Genomic DNA, 20,961 nt, shown 5'->3' on the forward strand with positions numbered 1-20,961 from the left:
TGACGACCATGTACATGTATGCCAACATTGTCATGTATATTAGAGCAATGATGTCTTCACTGCAACGTAGTGATGTTGGTCGTGATACATGGATGTGCCGAAGTGTGTGTGCCTTATTTGTGAAGCCTTTGTGTTCTGGTACATACTCTAAATAATTTTTTTTTCTAAACATCATGCGGGTATTGGTGCGGGTAACGACTGGCTCGAGACACCGAAAACGCTTCTAATTTAGGCAGTGTAATGAATTTCATCCAAAATCACCCGGAAACACTCAACTAAAGCCTTTATTACGTATGTTAACACACCATGTGTTTCTTTTTTATTTTGTATTGCTCTTAGTTCTGCAAATGCTTCCACCATGTTCATTATTAGAAACAACGTGGTGACGCTGGTGGTCACGCGAAATGACTCTGTACGGCGGTGACACTATCCTGTCGAAAATGTAAATGTGAAAAGGGGAGAACTGAAGGACCACCGTATACATAAGAAAAAGCGTACACTGGGCGTACCCAGGGGGTGGCACCCCGGGCCCGTGTTTTTCATCCTCTCCCGCCGCCACCCCCCCCCCCCCCCAAAAAAAAAAAAAATGTAGGAGCCAAGCTTCTTAGGCTCGCGCGATGTCTGCTGACGGCATCATTGTCGTATAGCTTCCTATACGGCCAAAACGCAGATGCTATATTGTTACGTAACAATATGTACCATTCTAGCATGTTCATAGCGTACATATGGTCTAGAAATAGGCAGAACCCTGTCCGTCCGTGCATCCGTCTGTTATTCCATGCATCTGTGTGTCTATCTGCATATATGTCCGTTCGCCTTTCCGTTCGCCCATCCGTCCATTCGTCCCTCCAAGCATTCATTTGGTCATGCATCCATCCGTCAATTCGTCCGTCCGTGCATCTCTTCGTCCGTATGTCCATGCATCTGTCCGTCCATGCATCCTTTTCGTCCATGCACCTATCCTTTCGTCCGTCCACCAGTCTGTCCATACATCTGTCCTTCCATCCGTCCATCCATCTGTGTACCTCTCCTTGCGTTCTTCCATCCGTCCGTCCGTCTGTCAATTCGTCCGTCCGTGCATCTGTCCTTCAATCCATGTGTCTGTCCGTTTATCCGACCATTCGTTCGTGCATCATCCCTCCATACAACCGTGTATACGTCCGTCTGTCCGTCCGTTCATCTAGTCATCCTTTATACTATTCGGTGACTTCAACGTACACATTATAGACCTTAAGACCTGACCTAGCTTCGCTCCATCATCAGCATTCCCTTCTCGGATCAACTGTAATTTTTTTTTCGCCATGGCATACAGAGCGAATAATAACAGTTTCAAGGAAATGCTAGACCCCCTCCCCCCCTTAAAAACATTTCTGCCTGCGCCCTTGCCTTCGACCGTTATTTCTGTGTTCGCTGCCACCACTTAGCAGGAGTACACGATGAAGTCCAAAAACGATCACATGACTAGTACACGCAAGTGATCGTCGAGACTCAAGAAAGATACAAAAACAAGAAAGCACTTTCTTGTTTGTGTAACTTTTTTGCGTCCCGTCGATTAGTTGCTCTATACAATCTAAAATCACGCTTTACCCTTAACAATATTGATCTTTCTTAATTCAGCGCACTGAACTTCGGGTCACTCGGATTCCTCATTGCTTCGAAGATGATGAGCTCCCTGATATTCGAAGGTGAGTACTTATATATCTCATAATGAATGATGCGCATGTTATGGCCTCAGAACAGAACGATCACTCATAAACTTGGCCTCAGTTACTGCCTGTTGGCATGGCCAAACCAAAGGCCACGAGAACAACTAAAGGGTGAGCCTTTTTGCACCTCAACAGCTCGGGAGCGTGTGGTCTGAGCATAAACGTCACGAATGACGTCATTGGTAGAGCGGCACGTCGCTCTCAACTCAGATTGTGGTAGCAGGGATTCTGGTAAAATAGAACCGTGAAGCGGCATGGCGCAGGTTACCACGTTGAAAAAGCAGTTCCTATGCGTAGTTCATCTCGCAAAAGAAAACAACAGTGGTGTTCTGAAAGTGCCACCGTTCTCCTTTTCTGAATGGTCTCTCTACATGCGTGGTGATTTTCCAGGTCGCTGCTTCGACCAGAATGGCAGCTACATGTGCTGGTGGGACTCGTCCACGATACGAAACTACAGCCACATGGTCGAAGGCTGCTACAACAGCCTCTTCAAACCCGTCAACAAGGTGTGAACATATACTTCAACTTCTACATTTAGAAAACAAAACATCTCACGTTTAAATTTTATCAAAAAAGGTTCACGCTACGTATATCCTGGCATAGTTGAGCTAATATCGCGAAGTGCGCAATTTTTATCGAACGCGCTCTCGATGTCAAGGTCAAGAATTGCTCTGGTCTCTTACGTGACCAATCCTGGGTTTGGAAATATTACTAGGGCAAGAAGCTGCTGGTCGAAAAAAATTTACATTTGAATTCGTTGCTGCATATCAGATAGAAATGTAGCTTGATGTAAATGTCGCAACCCGATTAATGTCTTGCTTAACGTGATCCGCAACACGTGCAAGATAAATTGCTGGTAACGTTTGTTTGTGTTGCAGACGGAAATCAACACTTTCCGGAAGGAAGTGGTCACGAGCATGGCAGCCGTCGGCCTCGCGTACAAGGTATACGCTCCGCACAATTTCCACTGGCCCTGGTTAATTGAACGGCATTGCAAGAGAAAGCGAAAAAAAAAAAAACTGTATCAGTAGTAGCACAGAAAGCCGAAGGAGGCAGTAATTAATTGTAAAATAGCGCAAAAAAAAAAGCTAGAAGACGACACGTGCGCTAGAAGACACAGCTAGAAGACGACACGTGCGCAAAGTTTCAACCGACGTTTATTTTTTTCTGCAAAGAGAACATATATACATTTAACAACAGGTAATTCGCAATAACTCCGTTCAACAGCACAAAAAGCATACAAACACAATTATCAATGACACAATTATCAATGACACTTCATTTCACAGCCCTGAGGCCAGCAAGCCTAGTTACTTGATAAATGCATAAGCCACCCAGCTTTATCCCTGTCTGACAAGGAACTAGGCTTGCTGGTGTCAGGGCTGAGAAATGAGGAATGAAATTGCTAACTGCGTTTGTGTACTTCTTGTGTTGTTGGACGGAGTCATTGCGCATTACCAGTTGTTTCCATGTATATAAGTTATCTTTCCAGAAAAAATAAACGACTGTTGAAAGTTAGCGCCCGTGTCGTCGTCTCGCTGCGTCCACGTGCTTCTCGCGCTATTTTCCAAAAAAAAAAAAAAAAGATATCAATCTTACCTTCCTTTTCCAACCCCGAACGTAACAACAAAGATGGCAAAAGTGCTAGATGAGAACGTTCTCTTTAAACCCCTCAAAAAAAAAATAATAATAAACTCGACAAAACTGTTTCTGCTACTGTGGCTTTACCTGTTTTAGAGTACGCTTGTGAAAAAGCCAGATTCGAAGGGGCGTTCAGGTAGTAAGCTGCTGTGGTGTCAGCGAAAACAGAAGCCAAGGTTCCTTTCTAATATACCACTGAATGAGCACGTTTTTTTTTTTATTACCCCTAACTGTTAAAGTGAGTCGTTATAAACACGTGGCATCTAAACGGCGCCCTTTAAGACAGCGTATATTGCCCCGCCGCGGTGGTCTAGTGGCTAAGGTACTCGGCTGCTGACCCGCAGGGCGCGGGTTCGAATCCCGGCTGCGGCGGCTGCATTTCCGATGGAGGCGGAAATGTTGTAGGCCCGTGTGCTCAGATTTGGGTGCACGTTAAAGAACCCCAGGTGGTCTAAATTTCCGGAGCCCTCCACTACGGCGTCTCTCATAATCATATAGTGGTTTTGGGACGTTAAATCCCACATATCAATCAAGACAGCGTATATTCGAAAAGATGCACGACGCGCCAGGTGTATAATCGAATATTTATTTGAATGAAAATGTCATAAAAATTGCACGGAATGCCTCGTAAAACAAGTATTCGGGCTTATTTTGTACATTGACGCATGAACAAAATATTGTCTAAAACTAGAGTCAGGCGAGAAGGTTGCGAAAGAAACAGAAAAAAAAAGTGCGTTCTATGGCATCGCCCATCCTGAAAATCATAGTAACGAAACAGGAAAACCGCATATTACCACATTCATGCATGGCATATTCGTGTTCATCGACGGAGAAAAAATGGAATACTAAAGCACTGAATGCTGCATTACAGCGCTGAAATGATGGTGAAGCAGTCGTAATAAGCATAGTCTCTTAGTGGCTCACGAAGACTTCAAGGCGCTAGTGGGTGTCGGTTATCGTTACGTTAAACGTGGACCAAACACGGAGGCCATGTAAAACCAGGTGAGGTGCAGAAAGCTTGAAATGTCTCCAATCTTGGAGGCCGTGCAAAACCATGTCAAAAGAATGTCTACAGGGAGGCGGAGAAAGTTTATTTACATAAAAAAAGTGGTTATCGCGGACTTTGAGTCGTGTTAAGGCCGTACGTAAAACACTTTTGAGTTTTTTAAAAATATTTTTACGTCACGCGAGCGTTGCAAAGGCGAAGTGAATGCACAGCTTACCCCCTTCAATACACGCTTGAGAGGAATGCAGCTTTTTTTCATATGAAGACGAAAAGCCTTATTTTATAAAGAATTTTATGATGTCATCGTGTCATATGACGACGTAATCTCTTATAGCATTGTAGTTTGGTTTACAGCGGGCCGATTCCACAGGAAGTGCACGAGAGGTTTAGAGAGTTTCGGGAATGGAAGAGGGGTTGAGGTTTAATACAATCGACTGAGAAGAAGAGAACATGGCTCTTGCCTTTGAGTTGTTGTAGGTGAATGCCTAAAGAGTACTGTAAAAAAATTTGAGTCACGCGTACGCCGCATAGAAGACGTGCATGCGCTACTCAATCGCACCGAACCACACATCATAGGCCACGCGGTATATTTAACGATGATGTTCTTTATTTGGCACCGCAAAAATTTCGGTCTGTTTGTTTGTCACTTGATTCCACCACACGGCCCAAGTTTTAGCCCTTGCTCAACGCCGAGCCATCTTGATCTGGTAGCTGCGTTCACACTTGTCAACATTGTGGATCAAAAAGCAAATAGTACGCATATCTGAGCCGCAATATCAATACGTAAGTTCTGGATGGTGTGTTTCTTTACTGAAAAATGCGTAGATACGTAATTCTAAAGAACCTAGTGTTACTATATGCACCAAAAAGCGGGTATTTCCCACGTTTCGCTAAGACGATACGGTGCTGCCACCTACCAGTGGCTCTGCGTCCTACACAAGCTTTTGTTTGCCGACATTACTGCCAGATGGCGTCCATATTTCATGAAGCGCCTACAGAGAGAATAGATTATTGTCTTTCGACATTTGTGCCGAAGCATGCAGAGACGCGTCAAATGTTTTCGTACCACTTCGCGATCACACCGAATTTTTCATCTGACAAGCAATATAATACTTCCGCCTTAAGAAATTAGGATAAATTTAAATATATGCTGTCAAAAATCAGGTGATTAGCACTTAAGTACTGCAGTCATTATTAAAAAGAATAGGTGCACTTTATTTCAGACCATGATCGAAATGCGGTTATCATGCACTTGTTTTCCACAGGGTTTCCGTCTCTTCATGCGAAAGTTCGAGGAGGAATTCGAGCACAGCAGCCTCCAGAACTTGGACCTCACGCAGAACCAGCTTTTCTTCATATCATTCGCAATGGTTTGTATATTCTGGGACCAGTTAACTAAGCTAGAGGGCGGTAAGCTCTTTTAGGCGCACGTTAAGAAATCTGAGATGGCCGAAATGTACGGTGCCCTCCATTACGGCGTCTCTCATATTGATACCGTGGCTCTGAGACTCAAAACCTCCAACAATGATCAAATAATGCTCAAGTGAAGTGCACAGTCATTGGCCAAGTGCCAAGCGCAGTTAAAAGAAAATGACTGACGGACGATGACCGCCAACTATCGCCTGCACATCACTTCAGCGCTCACATCTGAACATAAAAATATGGAAACACAAAATTATAAGACGGGCAACAACATAAAAAAATACAAATATGAGACAAGAAAGAACAAATACGCAGACAGCAGTAAGTCATCGCCGCATTAACTAGCCTAAACCTGTGCTTTGACAAAAAGGAAGTATTGGTATAAATGTATCGAATGATACCGTAGAGGTCAAGAAACGTTTTCCTATGATGTTTCAGATCACGTAGCGAGAAATGGGTGACGAAATAAGCCATGGCATCACGCTTGGAAGTACAAGAACAAAAAGCGTGCACACAATGGCTAGACCCCAGCGGGAACGTAGGAACTAATCGCGCTCGTCATGTACTAGTGTTCGTAATTGAACTGATGCCTCGAAGTGCGCCGCCACCACCCGTCACGATCAACCAATTGCTTCAATAGTGTGCATTATGCGTAGTGACACATACCAACATAGAAAAAGGGAGGCAGATGAGTTGAATAAGGAGCAAACCAGGATAATGCAAGAGTAGTCGAGGACAGTAGAAAACTAGGTGGTGACATGAAAATGAGAAATTCTCAGGCATTAGATATGACCATGTGTTAAAGACAGGAGTAAATAAATGCTTTGTGAAGCTGCCACAATGCTGAATAGAATAGAGAGATGATACAATAGTCAGTAGCACGTGCCACGGTGGTCTATAGTGGCTAAGGCACCCAGCTGCTGACCAGCAGGTCGTGGTATGGAATCCCGGCCACAGCGGCTGCATTTTTGATGGAGGCGAAAATACTCGAGGCCCGTGCGCTCAGACTTACGTGCACGTTGAAAAACCCCAGGTGGTTAAAATTTCCGGAGCCCTCCACTACGGCGTCTCTCATAACCATATGGTGGTTTTGATATGTTAATTTAATAATTATTATTACTAATAATTAGTCGTAGTTTCAACCCAAAGGCGATGCAATGGATGCGATGCTGACAAATAAGAACATTATACAAAGAAAAATAGTAGCTAACTAGTTTGTGATCCGATCTCGCGTAACTCTATAAAATGGTGGCGTAAGAGAATACGGCTACTAAAGTGAGCAAAGCGGTTTTTGTGCTGTTCGTCGCCTTACTGTGAAGTGAGCGGTGAAAGCACAGAACGTACGTGGACATGAGCCTTTGATGTCTGTAGAAGTAGAATGCTCGCAACAATGTCTTTTGGTCAAAGTTCGTAGTTGCTGCACCAGCGATGCAGCCTCTCGACTGCCCGCCCTTCATGCTTTTTTGCCCGACGGATCCGGCCGGTGCGTTGTATCTCTGCTTGAGCCCCGCCCATCAGCAGCCTTGGCGACCTATCTCTCGCACACAGGGCATATTCGATACGCGGAGTGATATTATCAATCAGGATATTATATGGAACATGAAAGCGACGGCAAAAATGCACCTTGAGCGTCCACTTCGTTGTTACCACAATAATGATCATCACCATCGCATAAACAGCGCACTTTCGTACATGGGCTGCACTTCTGGCTCACGCTTCTATTGGTGGCAAGAAGGGTAAGGCACCTGTGTAACCATTGCTCTTTCAGACATGGTGCGAGAGTGTGCCCCCGCAGCTGCGAGACATTGTCAATCTTGTGACGTCACAGCCCGATCCCCAATACAGGTGAGAAACCAAAGCCAAAGCATTCGCTCACAAAAATACGTGAACACCATCAGATTTGTTGAATCTTTACCGCAGGCTTTAGTGAAAGCAGCTAAATACCGGGAGCCGTTGTTGAACAAGTGTAGAATGGTTTGCGGCACAACTCAAGAGTTCTTGAAGAGTGTAGAGGCGTAGTTTTTTTTTGTGGGCGAGTGTAGCGGGGGAAGGAGGTCTGACACTTCTTTTTATATGTTATGTGTTTTATGTAGGCATGTATGCAAATACAAAATGTTCACTTCTAATTGTTTGCGTTAACCCCTCCCCAAATTTTGGAAGGGGGTTTGAACCCCCAAGCAACATTCCTGGCCACGTCCCAGGAATAGTGTATACTCAGTTGTGGCAATCAGTGAGACCTCTCTAATGTCAGACCTCTTGGTCCGAAGTACATCACAAGGCAATGCAAAAATCTAAAGCATAACATGCTTATAAACGTGCATGAGTAAGCTGCTTATTTGTTTACGTAGAAATTACAGACGTGAACCCATGCAGGCCCACTGAACAAAACTTCAGCCAGCCGTTCCAAAGCAGTATAATTCTACACAAATTTTATTGTTTGCATCCATCAACCGCATCTTTACTACTAAGAATTTGTGAGCTAGTTCGGAAGCACTATAGCACTCTATACCCAGTTTTACGTTCGCGACATGGTGCGGTGATAATGCCCACATTTCTCGCACGTGGACATACCTGGTTGTACTAAGAAAGAGTACTTTTTATTGCAGGGTGGAAATAGCTCTTGCCCACTTTGACAAGTTCGGGAAGTACTTTGCGTGCAACGATAACCTCGCCATGTACCAGGAGAAGAAATGCAGCATCATTTAATTCGTGCATTGCATCAGTCAGTAGGCTCGAACTTCCTGCCACGATAATCTAGATTGACAAAGAAATTGTTATTAAGAACTACAAATAAACCCTTAATGAAATATATTTATTCCTCAGAAAGAGCCAGAGTTGTAACTATTTTTTTCATAGACATATACCGAGTCAATCCTGCGCCAATCAGCGCAGACTCTAGACTGATGTCATGAGCAGAACGGTCGGTGTGCCCGCCTTCGGAGAAAGTTGCCATGTGCATGTGCGGGACTACACTTCTTTCGTCGCGTAGGCGACCGGCTGCTTTGCTTTGGTCATTTGGCCAGGCCATCACATTCAATTTTTCATCATAATCTGCGCAATGTGGATTTGTCCTTGTGCGTTCACAGAAAAGCTGGCAAAATTTTAGCTCATTTCGTCAAGCGCTCTAGTGGAATATATGAGCAATCTAGTGGCTTGAGAGTCGGTGCAGTACTGGCACATTAGCGAGCCATGACCTAACGAGCGGCTAACTGTGCATGTGTCTGCGTTCCAGCAAACTATGTTATTCTATGGTCAGGTGTACATAAAATCGAGGTGCACGTAAAATCGACATGTTGTAGCTTTGATCTGCTTGGCCCTGAAACTGAACAAGTTGCAGAAGCTGAAACTTTGGCAGATGACCACAGCTCCGTACCTTGCTGCGCAAGATGTCCCACGCACCATGGCAAAATGACGGCAGGTTTTTACAGCTGGCGACTTGCAGGCCTTGTTTCGCACCGAAATGCTCTTTTATGGCTCGCTTTTCAGATATCCAAACGCATAATACCCCCTCAACTTCAAATTTTCATAGAAAATCGTAAATCGTTGGGTGTCCACGTCATGGTCCTTTTAATCAGCTCAACCTCAGCTTGCATTTAAATCTAGCTGTATGTGGCAGAAACAGTACAATGCACTGGTGTAAAAGCCTAAGAACAAAACATGACATACAAAAGCTTTTTAACCGCAACTGCGGTGACCAAATAAATCTTACGTAATTTGTCAGTACCTGGCTAAAAAGAAGCACTTATCAATCGTGCTCGTTACTGCTCTATCAAACACACTTACCCACTTCTTTCAACGTACTTTGTACATGGTACGATGTCGGAAGTACCATGGTTCAGAATACCGTTGCCTTACTTTTTTTTCTTTCAGGGTGTCAAATGAGAATAAATGCCCCAGATACTGCCCCAATAAGTGCCCCAGATGCATATACAAACACACACTCTCACTTAAAATTTAGACGCTTGCAAAGGGAAAGATTATAGCTCCGAAACCGCTAGCGCCCAGTAATGTATGAGGAAAATGACTTGACCAAAGTCGCATCAAGAAAATGACAACAGTGCAATACAGGTTCTCCATCCAACTTGAACTGACAGAACCGCTTCTGTAAATGTTGTTTCGCCAACACAAGTGGCAAAGCCAACCTTTAAGGAGTGCTGGTGCATTGTTCTGACGCACCAGATTTGACAGACATTTTATCTTGACCATATAGTTTACAACAATATGCAGACAGCGTATCTACTAAAGCTTGAAAAACAATGTAGCCCTGCCGCGATACAGGAGGCAACCAATTGTATATATACTTTGTATATAACACTTGTATATAAGACTTGTATATATGTATACTTTGTATATAAGACACTTTTGTATATAAGACTTGAGGGCGGGAACAGTTCTTCCCCACGTCGACCTGATTTGCCCACGTCGCGATCGCGGTGATGCAGCCAGTAACGCTTTTATTATCAACTGCTTGGTAACCACTACAAAAGCGCTACACAGGGATGGTGAGATTGTCACATACGGGAGAAACAATGTGCAGGGATTACTTAAATCTCCATTTCTGCTTTTTGTTTCACACAAGGAATACGTGGTGTGCTGCCACTATGAATTGACATCACTACGAAACAATTGCCAACAAACTGCTTGCTGCTGCAAATTGGTGTCTTTGCGAACAGGTGACTGTCAGGTCCACATAATCGTTCGTCGCAGTTCTCCCTGTGCACTTGTCCATGTAGTCTGTTAGCATTATCTGGCAGGCATATAAATCTCTTGAAGTGCAACGCAACTAAAACAGCCATGCCCGAGGGACGTGAGTGAAGTGTGCAATAGCAGCATGTACAGTTTGAAAAAGCCCTGGCAAAGCCATGGTTTTATTACAGGTTGATGTGAATAAACCTAATGCTTCTTTGGCTCATCTGTGTTCATCAAAATCTTTCCAAAGTGCCCAAGACTTCTGTAGTTAGGTACATAAAGCAGCGGCGACAGTTATAAATTCAATACATATGCATGGCTTGTGCCAGAGCAACCCACACAACTAATCTACATGCACCAAGTTCAGTGTAGATGCAATGTCCTTTCACAAGACTTGTACAAAAATCTGGTGAGGGGCATACAATGAGAAAACATTTAGAAAGTGAGACATTCCTGTTAGATAAAACAGACCTCCCCAATTGCTCAACACTTGGCACGTAAGCGAATCGGTGGCATTGAACATCAATTCACACAGTTTGTAGCTGCAACACAATTCTTGCAACGACCTTCATCAACAGAAAACTCGCAAGAACACATGGCACCTTGTGCCTTTCTGTACAACTAACTATGCTGCCAGCTTATCAATATACCATTTTTTTTTAAATGCCGATAAACAGCACATGCACCAGTGAAAACATACCGACATTAGAAGCACGATGAAGGATGCCTAATGAGAGAAATTTGAAACCCAGAAACAGTGCCAGTGCATGTTAAAGCAAACTGGCTAAGTAGCTCGTTTTGCAGAAATTCCAGTGTTGGTGTCGTTGCGATTAAAAAACGTGACGTGATAAAATAAATATTATAAATTTACTACCTGCATCGCAAGCAGGTGTTTCACCAAAAAGCCGCGATATTGCTTGAAACAGCTTAAAAAAAAAATCATTTCATGATTGTCATGTAAAGAAGCGAGTCTCTAATGCATGTAATATTGCATGGCAAAAGTGTACCTAAAATTGCGCCAGCTGCCGAAACATATGAATAGCATGAGTGAGTGTTTTAAAAGCCCAACCATGGCAAATTGCTCAGACAAATTTAATCATCATCAGCAGCAAAAGCATTAACAAAGTGAGCAACTGTGCATGTTTGATTGTTGCCCTACAACAGAGAGGGCCTTTTGCTGGTTCGCGAAACCAAGAATCATGGCATAGTGAACTCTTCACAACCGTACTTGCAGTAAGCATTCTACGATAGTTTGAAAGGACAATGTTATGTGCACAGTCATTCGTTTCGTAATGGCCCGGCAGAAGCATGCACTGAGAATTGAAACTGAGCTAGCAATTAAGAAGGTGATGCGCTCGGAGTGCAATTACGCTGTCGCATTCTACTCTTGAAGGCGGTACTCAAGCATACTCAAAGTTCTTCATGACACAGCGCAGCAGTATAAGGCCAAAGATGTGCATCCTGCAAAACACTGTCACATAGATCCTTCCAATGAAAGGACACAGGGAAGCTGCTTTTGTTAAATCGAGATAGCGGGGGGGGGGGGGGGGGGATGTACATTTATCACAACAGCATGCACTTTGCATTCCATTGGTAAATCTCGGTGAGCCCAAAGAGAGCAAGAAAACCCAGCGTGGAGCTACTCTATCCACATCAATCAGCAAACTTGCTTTTTTTGCAGAACACATTGAAGGTTGTCACAGGCATTCGGTTGACACCACTGGTAAGGCTTTAAAGAGCACTGAAAACAAGCGATGTGTCTGAATGCACAAGAAATTATGGCAACCTGTTGTTGTGCTTCTGGTGAAATTCAGCTCTATGAGGCAGATCAGTGAGGAACGCTCCGTTGCACAGCGGGTTGCTCCGAATCGACCAGTGAAATTTGCCATCGCACCCTTAACCATTATGCAGACTGACCAATTCAGTTTATTTCACTGGGTGGGTGCACATATACTAGTAAGAGAGTAAGCTTGCTATTTCAGATCTCACGTGATCAGAGAGTGTCCAAATTATCCAAATGTTGAATTATTGAGAGTGTCAAGAAAACAACAAATAAGTGGCTATAACATCATTGCACCGTAAAAGAATAAAACAGAAAAACAAAACAAAAAGACAAAACAGACAGACTTGATAAATTGCTTTCAAGTGTAGCGTACAATAACTGCAAAAAGCAAATACTCATTGTGCACAGGTTAATGGCCTCGCTGCTTCTTTATTATAGTTCATATTGTTATGTTTAAATGATCAACACAAATTGTTATGTTCGTTGCATGAAAATGCCTGGTTTGGGGAGGAACTTGTACGGCCGGCTTCTTCCTGGACCCCTGAATCGGAAAAAATAAAGACAGTTGCGAAAGGGCAAGTCAAGGTGGCTGACATATCACCAATTTCCACCTTTAGAGACTAGTGAACCAAACTGCATCATACATCCTTTCAATGAGCTGAGGGAGCCACCAAGTTTACTTACTTTATGAAGCGGAACTATCTATATATTACAGCAAAATAATTTTAGTAATAATGGATGCTACAGTGGACTCTCAGTGAATGAAAATTTGTTAAATGGAACGGCAGCTTAAATAGAACAAGATTGATTTTGTTCTCGTATTCTGCTCCTGTGGAGATCTCTCGGTAAATGGAACTCTTGCTAAATGGAAGACATTTTCCTGGTTCCTTCAGGTTCCGTTAAATGAAAGTCTACTGTATTTATACATTCACAATTCTCTAGACTGAGCATCACACTATCAACCTTATCATTTTGTCATTTTGTACCGAGTGCTCCAGCCAGATAAACAGATGCACCTCCTTGCCCCTTGTAATCCCCTCCTCTGCGCAGCTTTTAGTTGCTCACTGGGATTACAGGAGAGAGAAAGTGCAGCAAGCGTGCCACAGGCCTCTCTAACTACACTCTCACTCGGCAGATTGTAAACATTCTTGGGACAATTAGATTTGTCAGGCCATAAGTTTTTTTAAATGTCATTCAATTATTTTTTGAAGTGCTGCAGGGCCTCTTGAACCTCTTAAATAAAGACAGCTTACAACGATTTTGTGTTTTTAGCTGCATAAATAACAAGCTTATTAATTAACAATTTAACAGCCTTGGCATTAAAACCAGATCCAGGAAAAATTGCACTAAAATAGAAAAGGACACCACAAAGACCATAACAGGTCGATTTGTACTCATACCACAAAGAAGAAACACTAAACATAACGATTTGTTTTAGCACTATTTTTCCTGCATATAATGAACAAACTAGCCCCTCAAGATATCCTGATCATTATAACTAGCGTTATGGAATGCGCTTAAACAACATCACTTTCAGTGATTTGTGACGTGTCAATGTTTGGGTAAATTCTTTCATCTCGTGACAAGTTTTCTCCCTTCCTGCAGCAATGACCAGAAAGTAATGTGAATAGGTAAAAAATATCGAAGCAGTCTCCAAGCGCGTAAAACACGACGAAGTGGGGGCAACCAACCTAGCCGTCCGGGCAAGCACCTTGTCCCTGGAGAACTCGCGTGGTGCGTCCAGCTGGTCGCACAGTGACTCGAGCAGGATGTCCATAGAGACCAGGAGCTGCTGAAGCTGACAGCTCAGCAGCTGGTCACCTGCCTGCACCTGCTCTTGCTCTACGCAGTGCAAGTTCAGCTCGCGCTCCAACTCCTGCATGTAAAGCCTTGCCATCAGTCAACTTTCAAAATAGTAGAGACCAGCGAGGATCTTGCCGAATGACCCATTCATTTTAATTCACTAGGTACACTCAGACCTCATTATAACAATGGCACACCTGAAAATACTTCGTTATATTCGAAAATTCATTATATAAATATGTATTTGCTGCGCTGTATCTATGACAAAGCTATTCTTCATTTACTTCGTTATAACCAATAATTCATTATACACTCAAACCTCAATATAATAAACATGATATAAGGAGTCATTGGTTATAACGAAGTATATAAAAAACAGTCTTGTAATTGATAGTGTTAGGAATAATCCTTATAATAACTTTTGGATATAACAAACTTATTTTCTTGTAAGATGCAGCTTTGTTGTAATGCGGTTTGAGTATATCTGGGTTCATTATGGTAGTAAGGTTTGAGTGTACATTGCATGCAGTATCTAAGGGGTACTGACAAAAAAAAATTGTTTTTTTTTTCATCCTGAAAAGCCAAACACTCAAGTGCCTAAAGATTGAACTAAGCATGAGTACACGCACACTTAATAAAAAATTACTGAATGTTTTAAAAGCTAGTTTCGGTTTCTGCTGTACCTGGTGTCACATCAAGGTACAAAGTTCTCGTAATGTGCTTGCCAAGATAACGCGATGTTTCCACGGACACTTGCATCATGGTTGCATTGGTGACACACAACTGACCATTTTTGAATGTTTCTGTGATGCACTAACAGCCATTTTGGAAGCTTTGATACCTGACGTCCCAACCAGCCAGAGAACTGTGTGAAGTCACCAGAATCAGTACTGTAGCCTGACATCACACTACAGATGTCAGTAGGTGTGCCATGGAAAAATTAACTTTAATATCAAAATGGAATGTTTTATCTGTATTTGCTGCAGTTCACATTTGCTCATAGTCATCTCTGTATGCCACAGATTTATATGGCAGTGTAAACTTGCCTACAAAAAATGATATCAGCACTTTTTTATTTTGCTGTAAGTGAAAAACCTAAACTCATCAAACAGTAAAACCCTGCAATAATTTAAAATATGATGTGACTTGCATGACCAGTATGAATCTCAAGGAGTCTCTTTGTCTAACATCATGAATCACTCTTGCTGCATCACGGGCTGCAAGTCACACGTCAAGCTGTGACGTCTACATGCGTAAGCCATCAGTCTCTTGATATCCGGTGAATGCCAAGATCCATGTGCTTGTGAAAAAAAAATAACCCTGAGGGTGAAGTTATTATACAACTTTAATTTGTCTGCATACTTGTTAGCGTATGCTTCGTGTCGTGTGATGCATAGGATTTGACTACGGTGTAGCTGAATGACGAACAATATTTACAAAAGCTGTTTCAAGGGTGCATTGGGTGAATTTCCTAATGAATGGCAACCATGCTCAAAGGGCACTGAAAACCACAAAAAGCCCTTGTGCAACGACAGGACATACAAGTTCATGCTATGACCGTGCGCTGAATTACATTATTTTGAGCTGTCTCTCTAAGCGGCAGCTGGCACGGCGATACAAATATTGACAGCAATATGACAATGTTGCTCCCTGTAAAAAGAAAGCTGCATGCGAGCACAGGTTTATCTGTTAGAGCTTGGAGAACAACAAACCTTGACGGCGTCGTCATCCCGGCTAGAGCACTCCTCACGCAGCTGAAGCACCAGCAGAAAGAGGGGTGCCTCCTTCGGGTAGTTGTCACGCAGCAGCACCAATGCCTTCACTGTAGCTGCGTGAAGACGGTGAGCAGGAGGTGTAATGAGTGAGTGAGAGAGTTAGTGAGTGACAGAAGCATTATTCTAATCGGGACATAAGGAGGAATAGGGTTCCAATTTTCGATATAGCTCCAAGCACAATGCCCCACTGATCAGCTTTCACTTCGTTTTCATCTTATGACGCTGATTTGCATTGCCCAACCCCACTCATGCACTGCATTTCAGCTAAGAAGTAGTAAGAGCAAGCGAAAGAAAACCTATATGATGTAACTGGTGTTTCAGATAACATGCCTTAGAGGGCCACTCAGCAGGTTTGACAATTTTGAGCCGACAAGCGCAATGCATAGACGAGACCTTCATGATCACTTCTGCCAAAATTTGCAACACTATGTGCCGCAGAAATGGGTCAAATTTCATGATGAACGCTGCTCTCCCTTCCCTCTGCTGGCACGCGCTTAGAGAATGAGGTCACGACGTGCGCGTATGAATGGCCCTATGTACACGGCAATGCAGTGACGTTGGTCCTCTACGTAGATGACTCTGCTCTGACATTGCAAACAGTGGCACATGACATGGCGAAAATTATTTAACACGGCATGCGTAGTTTATGTGATTTGTTGCTTGAAGAGATTAACAAAGCTCTAGATGAATAATGAGACGGAATAAGGGAATGTGAGCGTCTTTTTTCCATTTTTCTCCCGTGAATTGCAGCGAGATGCGGGGCTAATGTGTCGGCATTTTGCATGTGTTTGTGTCCCCGCGGTCAGCCCATCGAGAAGATGACCGCCGTGGAACGCTCCTACGCGTTCGCGCACTCATAGTGCTTATCTATTCTGTTGCATCTAAGCCAGCCATTCCGAACCATCCTGCAGAAACAGGCAGAAGACCACAATATAACGCTGGTCAACAAAGCAACGCCACTCGTGTGCTCGGGGGTTGGACTTGTTTGGGCACGTCATGCGCACGTGACCGCTTGGTCGGATGCCGGAGAAGGTGGGGAAGAGATTTGGCATGCAAAGGCTACACGGAGGAGCGCAAGGCAAGGGTTTCGAGCCCGCCTTCTCTCATCTTCGTTTCGGGCCGCTTCAAAAAAACCTGTTTTCTCTGCTCATGATGAACTGATCCAAAAAAATTTTTGTGGAAAAAAATGTTCCTCATCGGACACCCAACAACTTCCACTGTCTAACTAAAATTTGGTATGGGGCCTGGTGAGTGGCCCTTTAACACTAGATTCCCCTCCAAAAAAAATCCTATATTTTCTATTAATATACACTATCAGCACAGCTGTACCTGGAGGAAGGGCTTTTTGGTTGTTCAATTTAGGTCAAAGCTGAAGAGTCATTCTTGGCTGTTCCAATATTCATTAGCATCACTGTACCTTACCGTTTTTATATCAAACTACGTATTGTTCTTTTCTGCGAAGAATGTTCTCGTACAAAATCCCCTCCTGTTTTATATCAAACTACCTATTATTTTCTGCGAGGAATGTTCTCGTAACAGATTCCCTCCCGTTTTTATATCAAACTACGTATTGTTCTTTCCTGCAAAGAATGTTCTCGTACCAGATCCCCGGCGTAGCACGGCCTGGTAGACAAGCTCATCCCCACGTATTAGGCCCAGTTCTTCCATCTCCTTGTGCGATGGGTGGCTCTGAAATGAAAACGTGCCAGTTTCTTAGCAACCAGCAGATCTGAACATACTTGAGCATGTGGCATAGGAAAGATGGCTAAGTGCACAGCTAAAGAGAAGGACGCAATTCAGACTATGCTCCCTTGTAAGGCTTTTGTGATATATAATTCACAAAATAACGGGACATGTTCCATATGAATGACTCATCATAGCATAACCCACGCTATGACTTAAACTGCACAATATCATAGCCATACCTTGTTATGACACAGTCATATTTGGGAGAAGAACAGTACCCTCCCTACACAACAGGCCCCAGATAGATTAAAATTGGAAGGTATGGTGAAACAATTGGATCCATTGATAATGAAAAGTGTTAAAAATGAATTCCCAACCTTTAATTTTAAACCTCCACACATCTAAGACAGTTTCTGGGGACCATGAAAAAGGGAAACATCAATGCGCTCTATCGAAGCTGTATTCAACACATTAGCATTCACATCTCTTTTTCCCCTTGCAATATCATGACTTGCTTTAACTGCGATGAGGTCATTGATGTTAATACTAAGTGCAATGTTAACCTTATTGTACCAAATCAATTGAATGCACAACAGTAATGAATCTTGAGCATGTAGCACTGTTGTGTGCAAGTTTTCTTCAAGATTAGGCATAAACAAACATTGCGGAGAAGTAAACGAGGACTCTCGCATTATAGTGATGACTCCCACTCAATTTGGTGCCCCTCCTAACATCTACCATTAATGGCCAGCTTATCTAACTGATAATGTAGGTGGGCTACTTCTACAACAAGCGATGGAGCAAAAAAAGAAAAAAAAAAGGCCGTATGTAAAGGCATACATAGCATCTAAAAAAGGCTCCAAAACTGTTGTGCTTGGAATAAAACATGCACATTAACCTGCTTAGCTGCACATCTTTTGTTATAAGCTGCTTGTGAATGACCTAGCGTTGCGATGGCAATAGGCCAAGCAGGCACACTGTAGCTGTTGACCAGTACCACCATGCCCCTGGGCTACTTTCGCCTATGTTAGAAGCAAGGCTGAGCAGAGATATTAAGAAGGGTATCTTAAAATACAGATATCAAAGTAGAGTTAAATCTTGATAGAACGATTCTCAAGGGACCGCTAAAAATCATTCGTCATTTTGAAAAGTTGCTGTAGTGAAAGTATTAAAAATTAGCACAAAAATCAAAACGCAAACACGTGAGTCGCCTATCTAAGCTATGTATATATTATGAAGTCTTGGTTTGGAAGACCTTTATTAGTCCCGAGGAACCGGCAGCCGACAGCTGAGATGAACGAACCAAGATGATGATGCTACATTACAACGATGAGGATGCATGAGCAACACATGATAATGATGATAATGTACAGATGAAGAGGATTGGTATACTAAATGCCCACACTAATTCCCCCCACGTGAAAGCGGCCAGCCTGGCCGCGGCAAGTTAAGGGGACAAAGAACGTCATATCAAGGGCTTCTTACGGGAGACATGGACGACCTCAGTAGTTCAATAACGGCGATCTGCTGGGGCTACAAGTGGCGTCAAGCGATATTTCACTGGTGAAGTCTCTTTAAGAAGTGTGTACGGCCCTATAAACCGTGGCTGGAATTTGTCCCACAAACCAGGTGTGCGAATAGGCGTCAAAAGGAGCACTTCGTCTCCAGGTTGAAAGGATACAGCACGATGCGATTCATCATAAACCAGCTTTCTGTCTTGCTGTCGGGCTTCAGTGTTTATACGAGCACGTTGGCGGCTCTCTGCGAGCCGTAAAACGTATTCCTCTGAAGAGAATGGAGATGAATCCCCGTGGCAGGTAAAAAAAGAGACGTCCAGGAAAGAAGTAGGGGAGCGTCCATACACTAGGTAAAATGGTGAGTAGCCGGTTGTCCGCTGAATAGCCGTATTGTAGGCGAAAGTGACGAATGATAGAACTACATCCCAGTTCTTGTGGTCTGGTTGAATGTAGGCGGCAATCATGTCAGCAAGAGTGCGGTGGAATCGCTCAGTGAGGCCGTTAGTTTGGGGATGATAACTAGAGGCAGTCTTGTGAGTTGTGCCAGAGGCGCGAAGAAGTTCGTTCACTAGTTGTGAAAGGAAGGCCATTCCACGGTCACTGAGCAATACACGTGGAGCACCACGACGCAGTATAATGGCTCGGAGGATGAAATCGGCAATTTCAGAAGCTGAACCGGTAGTGACGGATGCCGTTTCGGCGTAACGCGTCAAATGGTCAACGGCTATTACTATTCATCGGTTTCCAACAGCACTGACTGGAAGGGGGCCATAAAGATCGATGCCTACAACTTCGAATGGTGCGGCTGGGCACGGAAGAGGCTGTAGTGTGCCGGCTGGAGCAGACGTGGGTAGTTTTCTACATTGGCAGGTAATGCAGGACCCAACGTACCGAGCTACACTAGTGGTAATACCTGGCCAATAAAACCGACTTCGAAGGCGATCGTTGGTTTTGTGGTAACCAAGGTGACCAGCCGTCGGATGGTCATGAAGTGCTCTGAGGACTTCGGACCGAAGCGATCGGGGTAGAACGGGAACCCAGTGCTGACCGTCAGGATGGTAAATTTTGCGGTACAGCATCGAGTTGCCCAGCTTAAACTGCGAGAGTTGGCGACGGAGCCTCGCATTAGGTGGATGGGAACTGCTAGTGAGATAGCCTATAATACGTCGACAGTATGGGTCAGCTAGCTGTCGAGAAGAAAAATCGTGCGGGTCGTCCGAAGGCACCTGGTCCATAGAGGCGAGAGAGGAAACCGCCGTAGACGTGGACTCCGAGGGTGTGCTGCGCAAAGTGATTGCGGAAAAGCTGAGGGGAGCCACTGGTAGTGGGCAGCGAGAAAGAGCATCGGTGTCGCTATGCTTTCTGCCCCACTTGTATACGATGCCAAATCATACTCTTGTAGGCGTAGAATCTAGCAGCCGAGGCGTCCCGACAAGTTCTTGAGTGTCGAAAGCCAACATAAAGCGTGGTGGTCGATCACAATGGTGAAATGGCGGTCGTGAAGATAGGGACGAAATTTCTGCACTGACCAAACGATGACGAGGCACTCCTTCTCGGTGATAGTGTAGTTCCTCTCGGCTGCGGAGAGGACGCAGCTGGCGTATGCAACGACTTGCTCTCGCGAAGAGTTGTCGCGTTGCAGGAGCACGGCTCCTAAACCGTGGCCGCTAGCATCTGTATGGAGGAAGGTCGGTGCACCATCGTGAAAATGAGAAAGTACAGGATCGGTCGTGAAGGCACTCTTCAACCTGTCGAAAGCCGATTCACATTCCTGAGACCACTGAAAGGGCGTACCAGAATCAAGTAGCTTATGGAGTGGTGCGGCTATGGAGGCAAAGTTTTGTATGAATCGCTGAAAGTAAGAGGCGAGACCAAGGAAACTTCGCAAATCTTTCGGCTTGTCAGGGCGAGCACCGCAGCAGTTTTCTCAGGG

General features: G+C 44.0%; 2 protein-coding genes across 2 annotated transcripts in view; one reads left to right on the top strand and one right to left on the bottom strand.

Moving 5' to 3' along the window:
• Positions 1-8,905, top strand: part of LOC119159592 (membrane metallo-endopeptidase-like 1) — a 46,035-nt gene extending 37,130 nt beyond the window's left edge. Inside the window, exons 10-15 of the mRNA XM_075890120.1 lie at positions 1,618-1,685; positions 2,097-2,212; positions 2,585-2,650; positions 5,619-5,723; positions 7,544-7,620; positions 8,382-8,905. Of these exons, the coding sequence (XP_075746235.1) occupies positions 1,618-1,685; positions 2,097-2,212; positions 2,585-2,650; positions 5,619-5,723; positions 7,544-7,620; positions 8,382-8,481 (532 nt within the window). The 3' untranslated portion in view covers positions 8,482-8,905. The remainder of the gene's footprint in view (positions 1-1,617; positions 1,686-2,096; positions 2,213-2,584; positions 2,651-5,618; positions 5,724-7,543; positions 7,621-8,381) is intronic.
• A 3,751-nt stretch (positions 8,906-12,656) lies between these two features.
• The window catches only part of thoc5 (THO complex subunit 5), a 72,331-nt gene continuing 64,026 nt past the window's right edge, over positions 12,657-20,961 (bottom strand). The window contains exons 15-18 of the mRNA XM_037422953.2: positions 17,427-17,514; positions 15,763-15,878; positions 13,939-14,123; positions 12,657-12,788 (exon numbers count right to left, since the gene is read on the bottom strand). Coding sequence (XP_037278850.2) covers positions 12,722-12,788; positions 13,939-14,123; positions 15,763-15,878; positions 17,427-17,514 — 456 coding nt within the window. The 3' untranslated portion in view covers positions 12,657-12,721. The remainder of the gene's footprint in view (positions 12,789-13,938; positions 14,124-15,762; positions 15,879-17,426; positions 17,515-20,961) is intronic.

The sequence above is a fragment of the Rhipicephalus microplus genome, chromosome 3 (genome assembly GCF_043290135.1).
Source record: "Rhipicephalus microplus isolate Deutch F79 chromosome 3, USDA_Rmic, whole genome shotgun sequence".
NCBI lineage: Eukaryota > Metazoa > Arthropoda > Arachnida > Ixodida > Ixodidae > Rhipicephalus > Rhipicephalus microplus.